This window comes from Epinephelus lanceolatus, chromosome 15 (genome assembly GCF_041903045.1).
Source record: "Epinephelus lanceolatus isolate andai-2023 chromosome 15, ASM4190304v1, whole genome shotgun sequence".
NCBI classification, from domain to species: Eukaryota; Metazoa; Chordata; class Actinopteri; order Perciformes; family Serranidae; genus Epinephelus; species Epinephelus lanceolatus.
This window is the reverse complement of record NC_135748.1, coordinates 19,171,062-19,191,217: the sequence shown is the minus strand read 5'-3', so window position 1 is coordinate 19,191,217 and position 20,156 is coordinate 19,171,062. Positions and strand designations below refer to the sequence as shown.

The window sequence follows — 20,156 nt, the reverse complement described above, 5'->3', positions numbered from 1 at the left end:
GCAGCAAACAGAAGTACATAAGCAAGTATAATCAGAATGGTTTCATGGTGTGTTTGCATAACAGATGACACAAAAGTTACACTTACTTTGCGTTTGACAAATTTATCCCAGTAGTTGTTGGGGAAGGAACTGGTAAAAACAGATAAAGAAATCAGCATTAATCTTTTGGTTATAAAAGATTCCGACTCAGAGCTGTACTGTCGTTGACTCACGGAGTATTGATGACCAGTCTGTCCCACTGTCCTTTGATGTCATCGTCCGATGGTTGCTCCGTGATGTAAAGGCCGGCAAACTCTAACTTCCTGGCTATCTCCTTCTCACGTTTGAATACCACGAGGGGCACCTTGGACACGAAGGGAAATTTGGCTGCATTATTAGTGCAATTAAGGAAATAACATACGGTGATTGATGTCAACATTAGAGTGAGGCTTGAGACAGGCAGCCTTTTTAGTCCTATACCGTCAATATCCCTGCATGGTTTTTGGTAGTTTTGAACCTCCAAAAGGTAAGGCTTATCTAGGCTACATGAATATTTGCAGCCTGAAATAGCCTATGTGTTGCGTTCATGCCTTGTTAGATAAAAAAAAACAAACCCCAGGTCCGAACAGGAAGTAGCAGAACAAACACAGTAGGTCTGTTTTTATGTTGTTACTGTACCTTTAGATAGTAGTATCCCACTACACACAGGAACGATATAATAGTGTGCAGTATAGCCAGACAGCGGAGCGTTGGCGCCATGTAACCTGTGCTCTCCTGCAGGACGAAATACTCAAGGGCACCCTCATCCTCCTCCTCCTCCCCTGTTCTGCCTCGGCCATCCCAGGGGTCTTCATCGTCTGAGTAATCACCTGTCACCTGAAAACAACGTGACATTTAAAAGTGTTTACCAAAGCATATTCTGTCCTTGTACTGTACATATTATGACACCTTAATTTCAAGCTTACTTTGTAGAAGAGCAGAATGAAGTTGATAGCAAAGGCGACAAAAAGTGCCAGGAAACGGAGGTTGTAGAAGTTTCTGGCCAGGTAATTCTGCAAAATAATAATTCCTGTGTAAACTGTATGTATGCAACAAGCTCATTTGTATTCTCAACACGCTTAAGCTAATAGTTCTGGTGTTATTTTTATAAGACAGGTGCGAGGGAAATATCTGACCAGCATCTTAGTCTGGTAGACTTCCAAGCCAGCGAAGAAGCTGGCCATGAAGGCCTCCGGTGGTTCTTTCTTCTGGCCGAGCCTCTTCTTTGGGGCTTTCTTCTCCTCCACTGAAGGCTCTGGAGGGGCTTCGTCTTTGGCCTTGTCATGGTCCTTCTTCTCGCCATCTTCTGAACTGCAATGATAATGTCTCTATTAGTGGCAGACAGATACATGCTGATGCAAGGTCACAGATACACAGACACACACACACACACACACACACACACACACATGTATCTGTGACCTATGAGAAGAATAAAACCAGACAGGCACAGTACACCCAGGCTGAATCCAAATGTCCGGACTTCCCAAACTTGCAGACATGTAGACTTTGCAGGAGTGTTCTCAAGAAGTCCAGTCCACAAGGGGCCTCAAGTGAACTGTCAACAGACTTCCACTTCACCGGACTTCACTGATTTCAGTGCCCACAATTCATTGCAAAACAAGCGTGATGTCGTTTTTTCCCCAATAGTCTACAGTTATTGTAGCCCTAGTCTGAGTGGGTGGACGTTCGCTGCATAGATCAGCCTCTGATTGGGCGGAATGAGCCACCCGCTGAAGTCCCGCCCTACCACCTCCAGTTGTGTAGCAGTTTTCAACCTTTCAACATGTCCTTTACTAACTTTTGTGGTGTTTGATCTTGCGGGGATGTAGCCATTTTTCTGCCATGGTTTGCGTCCTGTAGGCGATATTTTTGTGGGCGTGTTACACCAAAACCTGTTTCCTCCTGGCAATATTTTTGCAAGCGCACCGTTGCTGTGGCACCGCCCAGAATGACTGTGATTGGTTGAAAGAAATACAAGCAGCCGGGGCGTTTTTTTCTCCAATCTTAAAGTGAGAGTCGGCCCAGCCAGACCTTTCTTGTCTTGAGAAAGGTCTGGTGAGCGAGACTATTGTAGCCCATTAAAACACTACTTCAGTCATGTAGACCAGAAATAATATTCAGTCATATCATGACACAGAAATATGTACAAGTATAGGCTGAAGAGGAAACGAAAATGCATTTTATCATTGCAGCCTAACAGACTGCACAGTGTAATGCCAAATATATAAGCTAGAAAATTGGCCGAAAAACAGCAAAAGGAGGTCTTCCAATCTAAGTAATACCCAGTTTATTTAGTTATAGTCCGGTCCTGTTTACAAACATTTCTGCTTTTGAACATGTGAAGACTATTATATAGAGATGTATGAATATCATTTTGTTCAGTCACAAAAAGCCTTTACATGGGATTTATATTTTGTTATCTGCAGGGACAGATGAGCAGACAGAATATGACAGAGATCATTGTGTACATGACTAGTTGCTGCTTAAACATTTCCATGGCAACGAGTTAAACAGACTTGAGGCCTGTCTATCAGCAGCAGTCTGTGCCTCGCAGACTTAATGTGATGACAGTGAACATGTCACATTATACAATTGAAGTCCGCGAGGGCTCAGTCCGCAAGTCCAAAGGGTGGACATTTGGATTCAGCCCCAGAGTCGACCCTTGGAACTCATCCACATTCACATCCCGTCAGGAGTTAAAGGTTAAGTTCAGTATTTTCTAACCCAAATGTTATTTTCTGTTTTTATGTCTGAAATTTGTCCAGTATTGAGTGAGGGCGCTACAGGTGCAAAACAAGCTGCAATGTAACCATTAAGGGCATACAACCACCATCAGTTTACATCCACTAAAAGTGCTTGTTTTTGACACTGACGGGATCAGATAAAGTGTGTGACAACTTATAGAAAGGACTTTACATACAAAAACATTTTTGTTAAAGAGTAAACACCTTTTTGTTTAACCAGAAAAAGCCCTGACATTTCTACGTCCAAAGTCACCAGATTCCATTTAATTAAACAGTAATTTTATTGTATAGAGCCAGCATATTTTCATATCGAATTGGATGACTTAAGGCTTTATTTCAACCAAACCAGAGTTGTTGATGGTATGAATGGTAAAGAGATGAACCAAGATAGTTTTTGAGAGGTGTTTTTTGTGTTCTTGTTTTTTTTCTCTTGCTTTCATTGATTTTAAATGACGTGTTTCACGCAGACAAAATAAAAGTTTATCTAAATGGAGGCTGGTGGGTTTAGCAATAGCGTTTTTGGGGTTGTTTCTGGTTAAACTGCTGTTTCTGGTTTAGGACTGTTTTTATTTAATCATTCCTGTGGTTTTTTTTTTATTTCTCTGTGGAGCACTTTGGACAACATTTATTGATTTTAAATGTGCTCTATAAATAAATCTGATTTGACTTTCCTTAAACAAAAAGGATCTTACTTTAAAAAAAATGTTTATCTCTGCAGGGATCTTTTCCATAAGTTGTCAGACACTCAGGATAATAATCTGATCCTGTCAGTGACAAAAACAACCACTTTTAGTGTAAACAGGCCCTCAGTGGTAACATTGCAACCTGTTTTGCAGCTGCCAGCTGTAGCGCTCTCGCCCAATTCTGGACACATTTCAGAAATTGTTGTTCCGATTAGTCACTTAGACATAAAAAACAGAAAATAAGTTCCAGATGGAAAAATACCAAACTTTCTCTTTAACTTAAATCCTGTTAAATATCTGATATTTTTCATACTTGATGCTCCTTCGAAAATCTGAAAATGTTTCACTACAGGAACTATAAAGCAGACACCATCAGAAAATGCTTTAAGATATAAATGACATTAAAATCATATCAGTTGCAACTCTTCTGAGGATAATTAATGAAAAAAACACTCACTCTCCTTTTTCTGAATCAGATTTGTAGTCTCCATTTACAGCTCTCTTCTTTGCAGCCAACTATAACAAACACATGAGCATCAGTCACTTAAACAATTTGTTCAAATATAACAACAAATGTGTTTCAAGACACGTCAGATCTAATGTTGTACTGTCTCTAGAGTCTGTCAGTTTAGACATGATTAAGAGTAGAAGTACTAAACTAAATTGGCTTTATAATGAGTACTGACCTGTGCCTTCTTCTGCTTGACAGCGCTTGCTATGGATGGAGCATCTCCCACCACCACCTCAGACACATCCCCCAAACCTGGCTCGGTCCCGTGCTTTCCCTCTTTCTTTGGCTGTATGTTCAGCAACTCAGCCATCAGGTCTGCCTCTCCTGCCTCTCCCGGAGCCATCTGACCCATCTCTGCCAACGCTGACGCTTCACTCGCCTCCATTTTCTCCATCTCTAACACGTCCCCATGGATCCCAAACTGAGTGGGGTCTGGCATGTTTCCTAAAATGTCCGTCACCTTCATGTTCTTGGCCCCTTCAACGAGGCCGCCCCCGAACATAGTGGTCCACAAGATGTGGAAGAAACCCCAAATTAGGCTGTAGACAAAGTGAAAGAGTCCTGTGATGATCATCCAGAAGAAAGAGAAGAAGCCTCGCACCATCTCCTTAATGCTCATCTTCCTGAATTTTCTGTACTGCCGCCTCATGCTTTTGAGAGTGAGCAGCTGGCGGAAGTGGCAGAGACTCTTTTTCATGGAGATGCAGGCGACTGTAAAAGCCGAAGAAGACTCCAGCATCACACTCTCCTCGTCTTCCTCCTCCTGGTGTTCCACCACGCTCTGGTTGTCGTCCTCATCTTCCTCTGGACGCTCCACTGGGTCTGGCTCAGAAATCTGAGAGGCTAGCTGCATCTCAAAGATGGTGTCTTCGCAGAAGTTGACAAACAGTTCCATCTTCTCGCTCTCCCCACCTTCGTTGACGACATCGAAGATAAACTGCCGCTTTGACTCTTTCACCTGAGGCTTTTCCCACTGGGTGCGACTCGACTCAGTGATCTCAAAGTAAACTCTCTCAATGCGCTTGGCTCCACCCATGATCTCAATACGACCCAAGTAAGGCTCAAAGTAGCTGAGGACACTCTCAGCCAGATCGAGGAAGGTTGAGAGGCGAGCATCGTGAGGCATATGCTCGGAGAGGTTAGTCAGCAGCACAGCTACATTAAAGCCAATGTCCTTGGCGGGTTCATGAAATCTCTCCACAAACTGCTCGTAGTTGAACATGTCGTTCTCGTCGGCCTCGGCACACGAGAGAAGGAACTCGATCTCAGACTGGGAATACTGTTTCTGGTTCTCCATAGACTTCTGGAAATCTTTCTTTGAGATGACCCCTTTACTTTCGGGGTCGTACTCCTTAAAGCTGTCCGAGGTAGTCAGGTCCTTTAACTTGAGGAACATGTCAAAAAATTTTAGGATCATCTCCACGTTGCTGGAAGATTCCACCAAGGTGTCCACCATTTGTTTGCCAATAGTGCCATTGACAACGTTACCTGTGAAGAAACGGAGGAAGAGACCAAAGCAAAGGTCAGTACAAATAATAACAAGCAACACTCAGGCAGATTCAAGGAGCAGTGTCTAGGACATAGTGGCATCTAGTGGTGAAGATTGCAGATGGCAACAAGCTGAAACTTCTCCCGTGTGCCAAGCGAGCTCCTGGTTAGAATTCCTTCAGTGTTCATTGTTCAGGAGGATTTTAGCGCAAACTGAATTATCCAAAGAGGTCTCTTCCTCTCCAAAACAAACAGACTAGGTGATTCAACTGGTAAAAACACTAAAAAAAGCAGTTTCACATCACAAATCAATGTTTCTCCTACACTGATTGGCTCACTGCAGACAGGCCGCTAGCCTTGCACCTGCCAACGTGTGCTCACCTTTTTTTCTGATAACATAAGATCCTGGTTCAACTGAAGATTCAGGAGGTTTTTACCAAGAGCCAAATTATCCTCAGAGGTCTCTTACTCTTAAAAGGACCAGGGGCCGGTTGTACAAAACACCTTAAGTTGAGATTCTTAAAGTTTTAGTTAAAATTTCCTCAAAATAAAACAGGTTGCACGAAACGCCCTTAAGTCTTCTCTTTAAGGTTTCCTTAAAATGTTCACTTCAGTATATATGGTTTGCTCCCTGTCTTGGTCCTATACTTAAGGAATCCCGAGATGGTTGCACAAAAGATCTGAGCAATCAAAGCAAGGTAAAAAAAAAACAAAAAAACTTAAGGTACCTCTGACTGTATCTTAATTGCAACATGACCCAGTTTATGGTGATAAATGAAAGACAAACTAAGAGAAGAGTGTTCTGTGACCAGAAGAACTAAAGATTTGACTGAATTAATTTTCATTGCAATTTCTTCCTACAATCTGTTTTCTGGAAATTGGGGATCAAATTTACTTTGTAGTTTGTGCTTTCTATGATTGTATTCCTCCAACAGTGTAATCTTTTCCTCCCCTGACCAAGATGGTTTTCTTGTCTTGTCTTTCTGCCATTTTTTCCTAGTCTAACTATACGCCAATTTTGTGAGAGGATAATAGGCATCACAAGTGTGAGTCAAGGCAAACAATCTCCATGGAAACTTCTACTGCTGCAGTGAATGAGTTAACATTTTTCCTTAACTAAGGAACCTTTTCGGGGATTCAGTGCAACTGTGTAAGTCCCTCAGCTAAGGAGAAATTAAGCCTTAAGTGTCATACTTATCGAGAAAACTGATGATTTAAACCAGTTAAAACACTAATTAATCATTTTTCAAGGCTGTTTGGCTCATCTATGATGGCTGAAAACATGACTTGCCCTATCCAGAGTCAGTGTTTTGTTTTCTGTTCTGGGCTACTCTGGTGGTGCAATATGGCGGATTCTGTAGACGAGAACCAGCCCCCTGTGTAGATATAAACAGCTCATTCTAAAGTAACAAAAACAGAACAATTCTTATTTTCAGGTGATTATACACTAAATAAAACATACTTACTATATTACATTCCATTTCAGCCAATACATCCCCCTCTCTTACAAACTGAACCTTTAAGCAAAGCTGCTTTGGTAAATATCTGATCACACTGCAAGCAAACAAAACTGTTTAATGACAGTCATAAAAGACACAATTCTATCCTATGCTATCCTGCAAACTAATATGATGAATCATCAAAAGTAAACCTTCGAGAAGAGAGAGCATCATGACGATCATGTCCTTCTGCAGGTCCAGCAGCTCCTTCAATAATTCAATCTGACTGGAGTCCTGTGAGGAGAAGACAAAAAAAGGAAACCTTGTGACTCACACTGCACTATATCACACAGACTACTGATGGCCTGCCTGTTAGAGTACCGCCATGCTGTCTAATATCCCTGAGAGATCAAGGCTGCCTTAGATTGTTAGGACCCACGATGGCCCTGCCGGGGCACAGAAGGGCCTTCTATGTAACATCCATCCATCAACACCAGGGTTAATGTTATTTTACTGTCTAAGAGCAGATGGCTAGGTCAGTCTGACTCATTTAGGGTCTCTATGGAGTCTGTATTCAGCATGCCATAAATCTGAGGCGTACTTTGATGTGCTAAATCCAAACCCGTCCACCTGTGCTCTCCCTCATATAGGCTTCCACTGTCCTTTCTCATGACCACGAGATAAGGTTAAATGGCTGAATTTCATCCCATTCCTTGGTTATTGGGCAGGAAGGAAATATTATGGATTTGATGGAGTCATACATCATATAGCTGAGTGGAATGACAAATGTAATTGTAGTGCAGTAGCCTGAGGTTATTCCTGAGCTTGGAGAGACCTCTAGTGGCCACAGATATTTTAAAGGTGCCTGATAACACCTACAACTGGTGGATAAAGTACTCTGATTTTTACTTTCTTTCTTTTTCAGAAATGTAATCTAGTAGTTGATCCAGTGGAGCCAATTTTACTTACTTTATACACTGATGAGCACTGTAATCTAAAATATTGCATCATATTTGATAAAATTATCAGATATTTTATGTGTAAAGTCTTAATCTATAACTATATTAGTAGCTGTCAAGTTCATGAAGCGGATTAAAAAGGACAATATTTCCTCCTGGTAGCTTCAAAGGTAGCTTAAAATAGAAATATCTGAGTACAAGTACCAAGTTCTGTTCCAAAACACAGCAGCATCACCACTTTATTGCAGACAAAAGTACAAACCTGAGATAACTTCATCTGCATGTTGGCAAAAACATGTAAGAAGCCCACCACTGCGTCCCACAGCCTGCTATGAGCCAGACTCTGCTGGTTCCCAATACACGGACCCTGGAGCACACAGCATTGGGTAGGTACAGAGAGAGGAGAGATTATTATTCAAAGCATTATAATCAGTCTTTTAAGCTCAGGTTTTTAATTAGTGCATGTTGTGGTGCAGTATGTTGTGATATGGTACCTGTATATACTCAGTTAAAGAGTTGAAGACCTGCTTGGCCACTGCCAGCGCTTTGGAAAAGTTTCTTTGACCTGCCTCATCTATAATATCTTTACCAGAGTAGTACCAGTAGAAATCACTGATGGATTCCTAAAAGAAGACAGAATAAAAATTATTTAGCACATTAAAGAGCAGTAATGATTGTTTCGGCTATATCTGATTGTAATAACATCCCACCTGGAGTCTTAGTAAGTAGTCTACAGTACTAATGATGATGTTGACTGTAGTTGTGTTTCCTGTCTGAGTCCTCAGGAAGTTCTGAAAATCTAAAAGAGACAAGAAAAATAAGATGGAAAAAATAACTGGTTGTAGCTGAGTACATTCCCAACACCAAACATCTAAAACAGTGACATGCAGCTTATTTTTAAAGCGGAAAAAGACAACTTTTCAACTTTTCCCCCCTTCACATTTGCAACATGGTGGATTAATAAACAGGCCTACTGGACACAGGCCCAGGGGGGCAAACTGTCAGGGCCCCCCATGGCCTTCACCAGCAAAATCTCACTCAAATTAACATGTAATGACTACAAAGAGACTCAAAAGAGACACAAAATTACCTCAATGAGACACTAAATTAAAATGAAACAATCATAAGGAGAAACATAACTACAAAACACACACACACAAAACAACCAAAAAAATCCCAAAAAACAAAACATGACCTCAAAGAGACAAAAAAATAAACAACAAAAAAAAACAACAAAATGACTACATAGAGACACAAAACAACCCCAAAGAGACAAAGAACAATGACAAGTAGTCACAAAACAACCCTGGTCTTCATCTGCAAAATGTCACTCAAATTAACATTGACCTACCAGGAAGAGACTCAAAATGACCAAAAAGAGACATAAAAAGACCACAAAGTGGTGCAAAGGAACAGCAAAGATGCACAAAATAACTACAAAGAGACAAAAGCAACCAACAAAAAAGACACAAAAGGACATTAAAGACAAGTAAGTACTGCAAAGAGGCACAAAAAGACCTCAAAGAGACTCAAATTACCTTAAACACACAAAATGACTAAAAGAGACAAAGAACAATGACAAGGAGATACAAAATGACTTATAAGTGACACAAAACAACCAGTAAAGACAGAAAATTACCTCAGAGACGGAAAAAAAAAATCTGAAAAAGATGCACAACGACTACAAAGAGACGTGAAACCACCACAATATGTGTGTGTCTTGCTCCTACGTAGAAAAGGCGGTGAGGCCTTTTGCACATCTGTACCCAGGGGCCCACTGTCTCATAATCTACCCATGGTTTCCAAGTGGTATTATCGCTGGCACCATTATCACAAAGCACCGGATCGATGACGATTTTCCTCAGAGCCTAGCAACAAGGCTCTTTTTCTTTTGCCAAGTAGACTTTCCACATTAACTTTTCTTTACAGGGGATAGTAATTGCTAAGAACTTACACTGATACTCTTTGGTAGCTGAGGATAGCTACCGATAGCTACTGGGGAAAACAAAAGCGCTATGGTTTATGCACTTGCTTTGTGTCATAAATCGAGCTTTTATTTTCCCGGAAGGTCATACCCGGTGTATAATGAAGGCAAGGCTTATAGAGAAGCAATCTAAATGCTGATGGTGTCATTATTCTGTAGCCATTACAGCGCAATCAACACTTCATAATGATTAGTTAAAGCAAAAAAACTTGTCTATTTCCACTTTAAGTTTGGTTTATGGAGAAGTGTCTACCTACCATTGTTGTGGCCCTCACAGAGAAGCTGCAGAAACCTAAAGAGATCCTTAGTGAACTCATCATTCTGCAGTACCTTGGAACCTGAGGACAGGAAACGAGATTAACTGCCCCTTTCAGTGATAAGAAGGTCAGAGACCCATCATTTTAATGTCAGTACAGGCATAAGGGCTTGCATAGCTTTCACTTCCTCATAAAGCTGCTGTCTAGCTGTCATACGGCATCAAAATATGTGCACTATAATAGAGGTTCAGAACACACAGAGGAGGTATAGTGCATCATCTCACAAATTAAAACAAGGTTTATAATATGGATAAAACTGAGCTCTGTTACTAAACACCAGCAAAGCTTTGTTGCATCTTACAGACAAAGCTTCGGGAGATTTATTTCTTAGTACACGCTGGTTAGTATCATCAAAATTAATAAAATAATAAAAGGTCCCACAAAAATGACAAGCACTGACTTCTTACAAACGAAGAAGTGGAGAGATTTGAGTCAGTTTAGGGCACCTGACCATGGACTGAACAATCTATCCAGATGTCATAGAAGAAGCATGCATGCGTTCCTTCAGTCCAAGGTACAAAGAAGGAGGTTGTATTGCATTCAGGATAAGGGAAGACGAGGAGGAGGAGGGAAGGGGACAGGGGGTAGAGAAGGACTGGAAGGGGACGAGGAGAGGGAGGAAGGCGTTGATCGGAGAGCAATCAAGATGTCAGCATTGCATAAAATGAGTAGAATCTAAACCATGTATTTACCCCGCTCACTCACGTTGACTGCGACCGATGAGATAAAAAACATGATCAGAAGAAAACAAACAAACAAAACAAAAGCAGACATAAGCAAAGGAGAAGACATTGATATTCAATCAGAAGAAGTAGGAACAGGAAAGAGTGATAGCGCTATAGATATATATATCTTTACATACTCACATTGATTGGCGACAGAGACATGCGGTTACAATTAGACAAAGTCTTAAAGTCCAGTCTGCTCGCTAGGCAGGTGTTTAGACTACAGGTTAGACAGACTAACAGTTACCATCACTTATGCCTGAGCTTATGAGGTGAGAATGAGCTGAGTATGCATGAGAGAAACTTATAAATTTATATACTGTATGTAACCCATCAGATCAAATAGAGACCTCTGATTAAATGTGCAGTTTTCATGTGGATGTACTCGTGACTGTGAGTGCTTTTACGTGGCAGACAAGGCCCAGACAGGACTTAGACATACAGTAGCACAGGTTTACCTGCATGATGATGACCAACAACATGACACACAAGAGACGCATGTGACATGAAGATGGGCTCGCGCAACAGCAAACTAAAGAGCAGATGTTTCGTCAAGCTAACGCTGCGTCATTCGTCTTGCAGCCCATTACAAGCCTGACTAAAGGACGGTAACGCCATGAATGAGACACAACATGCCACAATACGATTTCTACATGGGTCCTCGGTGGTATCTCTGATAGCGTGCACCGTGGTTTGGGCCACATCTGAAACACTGAATGGCTGAAAGCTTTTAGTGTTGCTAAAGAAAAAGGGTCCATCCGCTGCGCAAATAAAGCTATAAATTTCATAAGCTCTGTTTTATTGTCAGTTCGCAAAGATACTCTCAGATCTGCAGTAGATCAGCATTTAGCAGCAACACAGTGTAGCACATAAACTGCTGAACTCTTAGTATTGAGGTTCTGTCTATACACAAAGCATAAAATCATTCTGTGCCGCAGATATTGACTTGTAAGCTTCTTATTCAGTAGCACATTAAAGCCATAAATATATTGCATCAGCATGATTAAAAGTCTTATGATGGAAGAGAAATCAGTCGCTCATATTGTTGGTAAATCAACGACTAGAACGGTCTCTGAAACGTTTACCATGTTTGTTATCCTCACTTACTTGATCCTTCTTCAGTAACCATCCCCAAACCTTCAGCTTTATTTTGCCTTTCAAATGCATTTAAGTCCAAAACACTGTAAGAGACAAAATACAAAGCTTAAGTTATGATACATTTCATTTCTGTATTCTGTATATCTGCAACATGTACCTTAAATGGACACTCCAGCAATTTAGCACTGCACTCACACTTCTACATGTAATGGTCCAAAAACAGTTGGCAATATCTTGACTTTTAGTCCCCAATATAGGTCAATATATAAAGGTCAATAGTTCAAAAACATGTTTGTTAAAGAGGTTTGTGTTTGTTCATTGTGTGTCAGCCTTGACAAAGCTCCACCAGAACCACAGAAGACAACTTGCTAAGCAGTACTTCCTGTGACTAGTCATTGACCTTTAAAGGTGGAAGCTGCAATTCTGAAGAAAGACTGTTGATATTTAAACGCAACACCCAAACAAATACGCCCCTCCCGTCAGTGCCCCATTTGAAGCGCCCCTCTGGCTCCCAATGCCTTTCTCTCTCTATACATCAATGGCCTTTCCCAGTCTCATGCACAAGCACAAACACCCCCCTGTTGTTAATTGGTTGGAATAGTGTTGTGCTGTTGTTTGTTTCCAATTTACAGAGCTGGGGTTGTGTATAAACACTAGGGCTGGGTATTGGTACTCAATACTTCAATACCATTACCCCAAACACATTCGTGTCTGCATTGACCTCTCTTCTTCAAAACACTCATCAAAACTCATCTTTTCAAAACGTCTTTTAATGTGTGAATGATGTGTGTATTTTACTGTAGTCTACTTTGTGATCGCTTTTAACTGATGTTAATTGTCTTTGAGTACTATGAAAAGCACTCAAAAAATTAAATGTATTATTATTTTAAATATTAAGGCATCTACCTAAATAACCCCTGCACCAAGAAGTATAGAAACTACTCCAGTCAAACGATGCCTGCATTTGATCCTTTTTGCACCAGGGATCTGATTCCAGGCCATCCTGACTCGCTGTCGGATCAACAAACTTTCTGTTGCTGCCATGTCTGGAGCCACTCTCATCCCAGTGGTCAGTTCAACGTCTGCCCAGTTAGCACAAGCTAACACAGCAGGAGCAGCTATCCTCGCAACCCGGACCACAAGGACGACAAGTACGAGTACGAGTACGAGTACGACGGGCTCTACTACATGCTGCTCCATTCAAATTATGGGTATCAAATAACATACTCTATGAGTATCACGGAACTGGATTTGAATCATTGACTGCCCCTTTAAATTGCAGTTCAGAAATAAAACAAAAAGGAAATCAGGTGTTTTGTGTCTGGTAAGTGGTGATGACTGGCTGCATTACCTGCAAGACATCATCAGTCCAGACAAACTTTTAAAAAAGCCGACATCTCTTTTTTCCTTCAGGTAGTCCAACATTTTCTGCATCAAGATAAAAGCACAATAGATTAGCTGATGCTAAAGATGCTGTTAACAAAACAGATTGTCGACTGATGCGTACCTGCTGCACCAGAATGTTTCCCCCGTTGAGGATGGAGATGCCTAGTTTGAGGGTGAAAGTCACAATAGCACCAAGTCGACCTAATGACCACAAATCACACATCACACAGTGGCGACACTAGAAGGCGGCAGTTATAAGGCAGACAGATGAATGTGTCTCTTCCTACCTTTGCTGGCACTGATCATCTGAAGCACCATCTCTGCTGCCCCTCGATCGTGTAGTCTGGCCTGCTGGTACAGCATCTTCTGCTTCTCCATTTCCTTTTCCTGTGTGAAATGATGATACAGTAAAGCACCACTTGTGAACATGGTTTTAAAACAAAGTGAAATGGAGAACAGTAATCCTGAGAAATCAATAGCACCTCAAATGTTTTCTCTTTTCCTTCCTCATCTTCTTCTTCACCTTCATCACAACTCTGAAAGAGAAAGCAGGATGTCAAAGCTGTGAAATTACACACACATTTCAGGAAAAGCAATATAGAGAATGAGTTACCTTTGCCATCATATCTGCATATGCAATATACAAGGGATCCTCTTCCAAAGAACTAAAAAGGGAGATAAACATCTGATGGTTAGACCATGTGTAGCACCCAATCACACCTCATATTTACAATAATAAGCAAGTTTAAGCAGCTATATTTATAGCCACTGTAATATATGCACGACAGGACTACAGAGAATACTAAAAAACTGCTTGTGTTTTTGTCCCAGTTTTAATATATGGTGATGATTTAGCTTAATGCAGCTCTTTATTAGCTCAGAGGCAAGCCAAAACTATTATGTAGCACAGATGGAGCAGAGTGTGTTGGTGCCAGGTGGCCAGGTGTGTGACAGCGAGTGTGTATTCACCTGCACTCAGTCAGAGCATTGTGGCTGAAATGCAGAATGAGCTGGTGAAGAGGGTCTGGCTGCTTTCTGACGACCTCCTCTTCCTCCTCCTGCACTTTGGGCTGCGTTTTCTGGACAAACCCATGCGAGTAAATACTGCAGCTCAGGCATGTCGTCTCAGTGTTAACTAAATACTTAATATTAACAGTAGTTACAGTGACATTTAACCATCATTTAACTGTACACCACTTACCTTCAGAGGATCAGGTTGTATCAGAAAAAACAGTGATAGGATACACTGACAGCATGCGGATAGTACACTACAAGCACGAGCATGGACAGGCACATCCACACACATGCTGGCACACACACGCACACCCAGTGTTATTATGGATCCTACTGCTTTTCTTGTCCTGCCCTAGAGCGCAAAACGCTTGTCATCCAATCATAGCAAACAAATATTTGAAGAACAGGGGCATGAACTCCCCAAATTAAAAGGCAAAGTCCACATCTCCACTCCCACTAGTATGTGGACACTAGAGGAAAGCCGACAGAGGGCCCTCAACCATGAGCACAAACCTCGCCCGCCTCGCACCCTTTTCCATCAAATTAGCTCTGGTCCTTGAACTGGTTCTTATCAGGACTCACTGATGTCGTCATGGTTCGCACCTTAGGTTAAGAACAACCTGATATTTTTGGTTTCCGACTGGGTTCAGAATTAGGTGTGGGAACCAAAACGGAAAAGGGATATTTCTGGTTCTCTGGCAGAGGAGCAGAGCACAGCTTGGGTCGTTGGGGCTTGCTGGAGACTGCTTAGAGGCTGTGGGACAGAGCCTGGCAGCCAAGTGTCAAGCCAGGGTCCACAGAGCATGCAGGAGAACCAGAAGGAGGGCAGGAAGTCTGCAGGGTCCGTGCCCGTGGCTGAGGGCCTGCTGTCGGCTGTCCACAAGTGTTCCCACACCCCCGGATGTAAAGTCTCCATCCTGCTTTGCGAGACGCTGGCTCTCATCTCACCCAGTATGACTGCCTCTCCAGCCCAGATCTTCACAAGTAAAACATATGAAGAGTTTATAAAATATGATGTTTTGTGATAATAGGCGTGGTGATAGGTAGCTGTGGTCAAAATCAGCACTCTTGCATTGTTTTGCATGAGCATGAACACCTGGCAAATCCTTGTGCTTGAATGCTTCACATGAAGTGTCTTGCCAAGAAAAGCAGTGGGATCCATAATATTGCCACACACACACACACACACACACACACACACACACACACACACACACACACACAGTGGATGATGATCAGCAGTGTTATAGCAGGAGAATGGAGTTAAGCATGACTCTCCATGAGCCCAGTTTACACTTTATCAAAGACTTCCTATCATTTTACAAAAGATTAGAGACTGATCACGATAGCAGACACACTGGAACTATTTTTTCTGCAGAGCTGATGCATATATGTGTGCTTGGTTGGCTGGAGCACGAAGTTCTTCAACTCTCGCACCCTTAACTTCTTATGTGGTGCCCTGTGGCTTCCATTTCCAATAATGTAAAAAAGATTAGATTTTTAAAAGTTGTATTAATTTGAATTTTATCTTCATTTTATTATTGAAAAAGAAAAAAAAAACTACACCCAAGGGCACAGTGGGGTGTGTAGAGTTCCAGCGTGCCTTCATGATAGCCTCTTGTCCCAGATCAGAAAACTGAATTTATTAAACTCTATTTTATAAATCCTTTAAGCGTCTTAATCAATCTCTGCATATTATGCTGTAGGTTATCATGGGCTACAAAGTGCAAAAGTATTTTTGAAGCACTTTGTGAAGTTGTAAAGAAAGCAGCTGCTGGACGTGCTGGTTTCCCTCTGTTTTCTTTACAAATTCAATGCATGACTGTGATGTTTTGTGAGTGTACAAATTTAAGAAAGACACCACAACTTTCAGAAATTTCACAGGTAAGTCAAAGCATCGAGGCGGAATAGATGCTCTCTTACCCATGTTGGATGGGACACGGTGGTCGAAATACATCAGTTGGCTCTGACATCAGCGGTGATGTCATGCTTGCCAAAAATGGGACATCTGGTTGAAAAACATCGAATGGATGACTAAGTGCGACCCAGTGGTACGTGGTGGAACTGGGGCACTTAAAACAATGACGCAAGTACAAGGAAAGCGGTGCTGGAGGCGCGACGCTCAGCTCCCCGCAGCACACAGGTACCAATAATAGGGCACTGGGGGGTGACACAAGTACTTACTGCAAGATCCTGCACTAGCTTCTCCTCAAAAGAGTACTCCTCTGTTTCTATCCATATTCTCTGATAGGCCAGGAGGAAGAGGTTAATAGAGCGATGCCTAAGGAAGGGTGAGAGGAGATTAGCCTGGGTTAGGTAGGAGCAGAGCAAAGGACGGGGATAGACCCCTTTAGGAGAGGTTATTGCTGGTTAGTTTAGGACACTAGCTCATCCAACTGGTCACCTCAAAGGAAACTGTCGCTTTTAAATACAGAAATGTGATGTACATGCTCTTTGCTCTCTGTTCGTCTGGTCACATCCGTATGCGGAAATTGCAAATCTAGACTTTTATATTATATTAAGTACCCACATATCTGCACATCAGCAACAGTTAATGGAAATGTTTGACATTTAAGGAAATTCGCTTACTGCTTTCTTGATGAGAGTGAGAATATTAATACCACTCTCAAATCTGTGTGCTAAAAGCTAATGCCAGGAGAGGACGAGCTTAGAAATACAAAGGGATTGGAAACAGCTAGCCTGGCTCTGTCCAAAAGTAAATAAAACATCCACCTAAGCAACTCTAAAGCTCATCTGTGTTTGTACAGACTAAACAAACAAATTTAGTGAGCTCTAACGAGTGGTCAGACCAAACCTGAAGCTAATTTTTCACATGGTGTGATTAGCTACATAAGAGGTCAGTGCAAAAATGCTAATGTCTCGTTTCCACTTAGATACGGAGACAAGGCACCCGGAAGTCCATTCATTCCCATGGGAATCTCTGTGATATCCGATGTGCCTCCCCTCCGTAATGCTTTGGTCCAGAATTTGCCTCAATAACATTAAAAAAAAACTGACCTTTTGCGGTGGATTTCAGAGAGACCCTAAGACAGTGTGCTAGCTTAGCTAACAGGCTGCTAACAGGCTATTTTCTTCAGTTCAGTTGCCACATAAGCAAGTGGAAACGAGGTGTGATAAACATGAATAGACGCAAATATGCAACCTTGCAAGTTGAAACATTTTAACTTGGCCGAAAAATCTGCGTGACCTTGTGTAGGAAAAGGCTATCGGCACTGAGACATTGCCGCAGACACAACAAAAGAAGAGAGGGCGCGTAAGTGAGCAAAAGCCATAGAACTACATGATGACTGCTAAAATATGTATTTGTTACCTGATTCCAGCTATTGGTTGCACTTTCCTACGAGCCAAGTTAGCACTAACGTTAGCATTAGCTGCCTTCCCCAGTTACCTAGCAAAACTATAACTCCAAAAATACACTCCAGCAACCGTATTCCCTTAAGTGACGCAAAGTGAAAATTCGTTTTGCATTTGGTCTTTACTAACCCTTAGAAAGTGTTGCTAGGCTGATTTGTTTTTTACCTTCTGACAGAGCCAAGCTAGCTGTTTCCTGCTACCAGTCTTTATGCTAAGCTAAGCTAATTGCTTATTGCTCTGTTTAACATGCAGATATGAGAGTGGTCTCAATCTTCTCCTGTAACTCTCAGCAGAAAAGGCAATTATGAATATCTCCCAAAATGTCTAACTATTCCTTGAACAGATACAGACCAGTGGAAAAACCAGTGGGAATATTTAAATGGGAGTTACATTTGTTGCACAGACCGTGCCTGCAGGAAGGCGAGGGGAAGTTAGGAGAGGTGTGCAAGGTGGTACAGTAGCAACATTGAATCAACACTACGTTACCGTCAGCATGGAGAGCAGACTGTCATAGTCTGTGTTCTCATGCATTATCTCCAGCCAAATATGTCGGTAGGATTTCAGGAAGTAATTATTATTTTTGTGCCTGAGGGGATGAGGTACAATAGAGTTGTGACACTGAGGAGACAACAAAGGCTGAACAGAGAGACAAAGAGAAAAGATGACATCTGAATGCGTGAAACTCCGGCAGAGTTGACATTATCCAGACGCTTCACATCCAGCCCTCAAACACAAATCTATTAACCCAAACAAAAACAAACATTTGTGCCTGCATTGTAAATACTGTCTAATAATTATTAGGTATGCTGTGTCATATTTCACTGTCAGCAGCTTTGAATAAATGAGTCATGCTGTCAGGCAGGCGGGCGGCATCGTCTCAGCACATATTGAAGATGGCCACCCCCAGGTTGGGCCTCATAATTGTTTTCCTCCCTACTGTAGCTCTCTGCCTGACTTCCTGTGATTGAGTTACAAAGCAGCAGGGCATGAAATTGCTAGTGTCCCTTTTTTTTCTACTCCTTGATAACAGCTGCGGGCCAGACATTTGTCCTACAAACGGAGGGAGGAAGGCTGTGCATTAATGCAGGGTCAGGACCCAAGAAGACAGAGAAATGAGGGTTGTGAGTCAGACAAGAAGAAGAAGAAGAAGAAGAAGAAGAAGAAGAAGAAGAGAGTGAGGTGGTGTTTGGCAAACACACATAAAGGTGATGTTACAACACTTGCCACACCATTTCCTGTTTACTAGTTGTACCACCAGGAGCTCTTTGCTACCTCCAAATGAGGCTGTTCAACATGTTTTTGGGGTAAAAACATTCTGGCAAAGATGTAGTGGCTGTAGGTGTTATGTATGCACTCATACCTTGGCAGATTATATAGTGGAGCCATGCGGAAGCACGCCACAACCGCTCGCTTCCTCTGCTTGGACAGCAACTTCTGCCATACACATTTCTTAGACCTCAATGGCTGCTCCACCTGATAGGAGTAGTAGAAATCAGTGTAAGGATTATGCGATTAATCAACACTGGGATACCATTCTCTCCCAGGTAAACTCATCTCTGAGTATTGGCATTTTCATCAGACTTTTCCTCAGTGCTACTATTTCTTTGGTAATGCATCATGAACCTGACTGTGACTGAGTGCAAAGAGAAGCGCAGTAGAGGGGGGTCAGAAGCAGTCAAGCGTCCCAGCGCAAATTTTCTGTCAAGGATTACTGCAATTTGTGTTTCCTCACCCACGTCAAACCAAGTAAAAAGCAAAGGGAGCAATGCTTTATGCTTTTTTTGTGGCTGTATCAATCAAAGTGCACACGGAAAAGATATGGTTCAAGGTTGATTTGTGATCCGACAATATACTGTACACACAAGGCTGTAAATGCCTGGAGCTTTCACTATGTGCAGTGATGAATAGAGTGGGGAGTGTGGAGGTCGCTATATCCTATGCAGATGTCCAGGGCTCTCATTTATAAACATTGCATATGCCCAAAACGAGGCCTGAAAGAGGCGTATGCCATTTCCTACTGAAAAGTTGTGATCAATAAGGACAGACTTGATGGGAGAAACTTTGACCTATGCTTACAAACTTTTTGGAGATGGGATATAGGGTGGATGCCTGACTGTAGAAATTGTCTGTGTATTTTTTGGTGCATGCCATTGTTGGCTTTTGTCCGTATGTACATTTTTAGTATGGATCCTACGCACTATTTTATAAATGAGATCCCTGGGCCTGACTAGTGGATGAACTTGTCCATATTTCACAACAGTTCTCCAAGGACCCTTAAAGTCCCGCATCCAGTCAGGCACTGGCAGATAACAAAAAAGGTGATTTACGGTTGTTTTTTTGGTCATAATTTCATTTCCAGGTACGGCTCTGAGTGAAAAAACAGAACACACCAGTTGGACGATGGGTATTGGA

At 41.9% G+C, this 20,156-nt stretch overlaps 1 protein-coding gene across 8 annotated transcripts in view; it reads right to left on the bottom strand.

The window, feature by feature from the left end:
- The window catches only part of LOC117267239 (ryanodine receptor 3), a 168,041-nt gene that overhangs the window by 15,115 nt on the left and 132,770 nt on the right, over positions 1–20,156 (bottom strand). For 2 of the 8 annotated variants that reach the window (XM_078175018.1, XM_078175020.1), the window contains 22 exons: positions 19,105–19,217; positions 18,231–18,330; positions 14,325–14,434; positions 13,969–14,020; positions 13,838–13,891; positions 13,643–13,742; positions 13,477–13,556; positions 13,321–13,397; positions 11,979–12,052; positions 10,839–10,856; positions 10,087–10,167; positions 8,556–8,644; positions 8,340–8,468; positions 8,108–8,212; positions 7,099–7,180; positions 4,135–5,447; positions 3,906–3,964; positions 1,155–1,329; positions 945–1,031; positions 658–855; positions 213–343; positions 87–129 (listed from right to left, as the gene is read on the bottom strand). In XM_078175018.1, the coding sequence (XP_078031144.1) occupies positions 87–129; positions 213–343; positions 658–855; positions 945–1,031; positions 1,155–1,329; positions 3,906–3,964; positions 4,135–5,447; positions 7,099–7,180; positions 8,108–8,212; positions 8,340–8,468; positions 8,556–8,644; positions 10,087–10,167; positions 10,839–10,856; positions 11,979–12,052; positions 13,321–13,397; positions 13,477–13,556; positions 13,643–13,742; positions 13,838–13,891; positions 13,969–14,020; positions 14,325–14,434; positions 18,231–18,330; positions 19,105–19,217 (3,270 nt within the window). Of the gene's footprint in view, positions 1–86; positions 130–212; positions 344–657; positions 856–944; positions 1,032–1,154; positions 1,330–3,905; positions 3,965–4,134; positions 5,448–7,098; positions 7,181–8,107; positions 8,213–8,339; positions 8,469–8,555; positions 8,645–10,086; positions 10,168–10,838; positions 10,857–11,978; positions 12,053–13,320; positions 13,398–13,476; positions 13,557–13,642; positions 13,743–13,837; positions 13,892–13,968; positions 14,021–14,324; positions 14,435–16,553; positions 16,651–18,230; positions 18,331–19,104; positions 19,218–20,156 lie in introns of all 8 variants that reach the window. The other 6 variants (XM_078175019.1, XM_078175021.1, XM_078175022.1 and 3 more) reach the window with 3 other exon arrangements.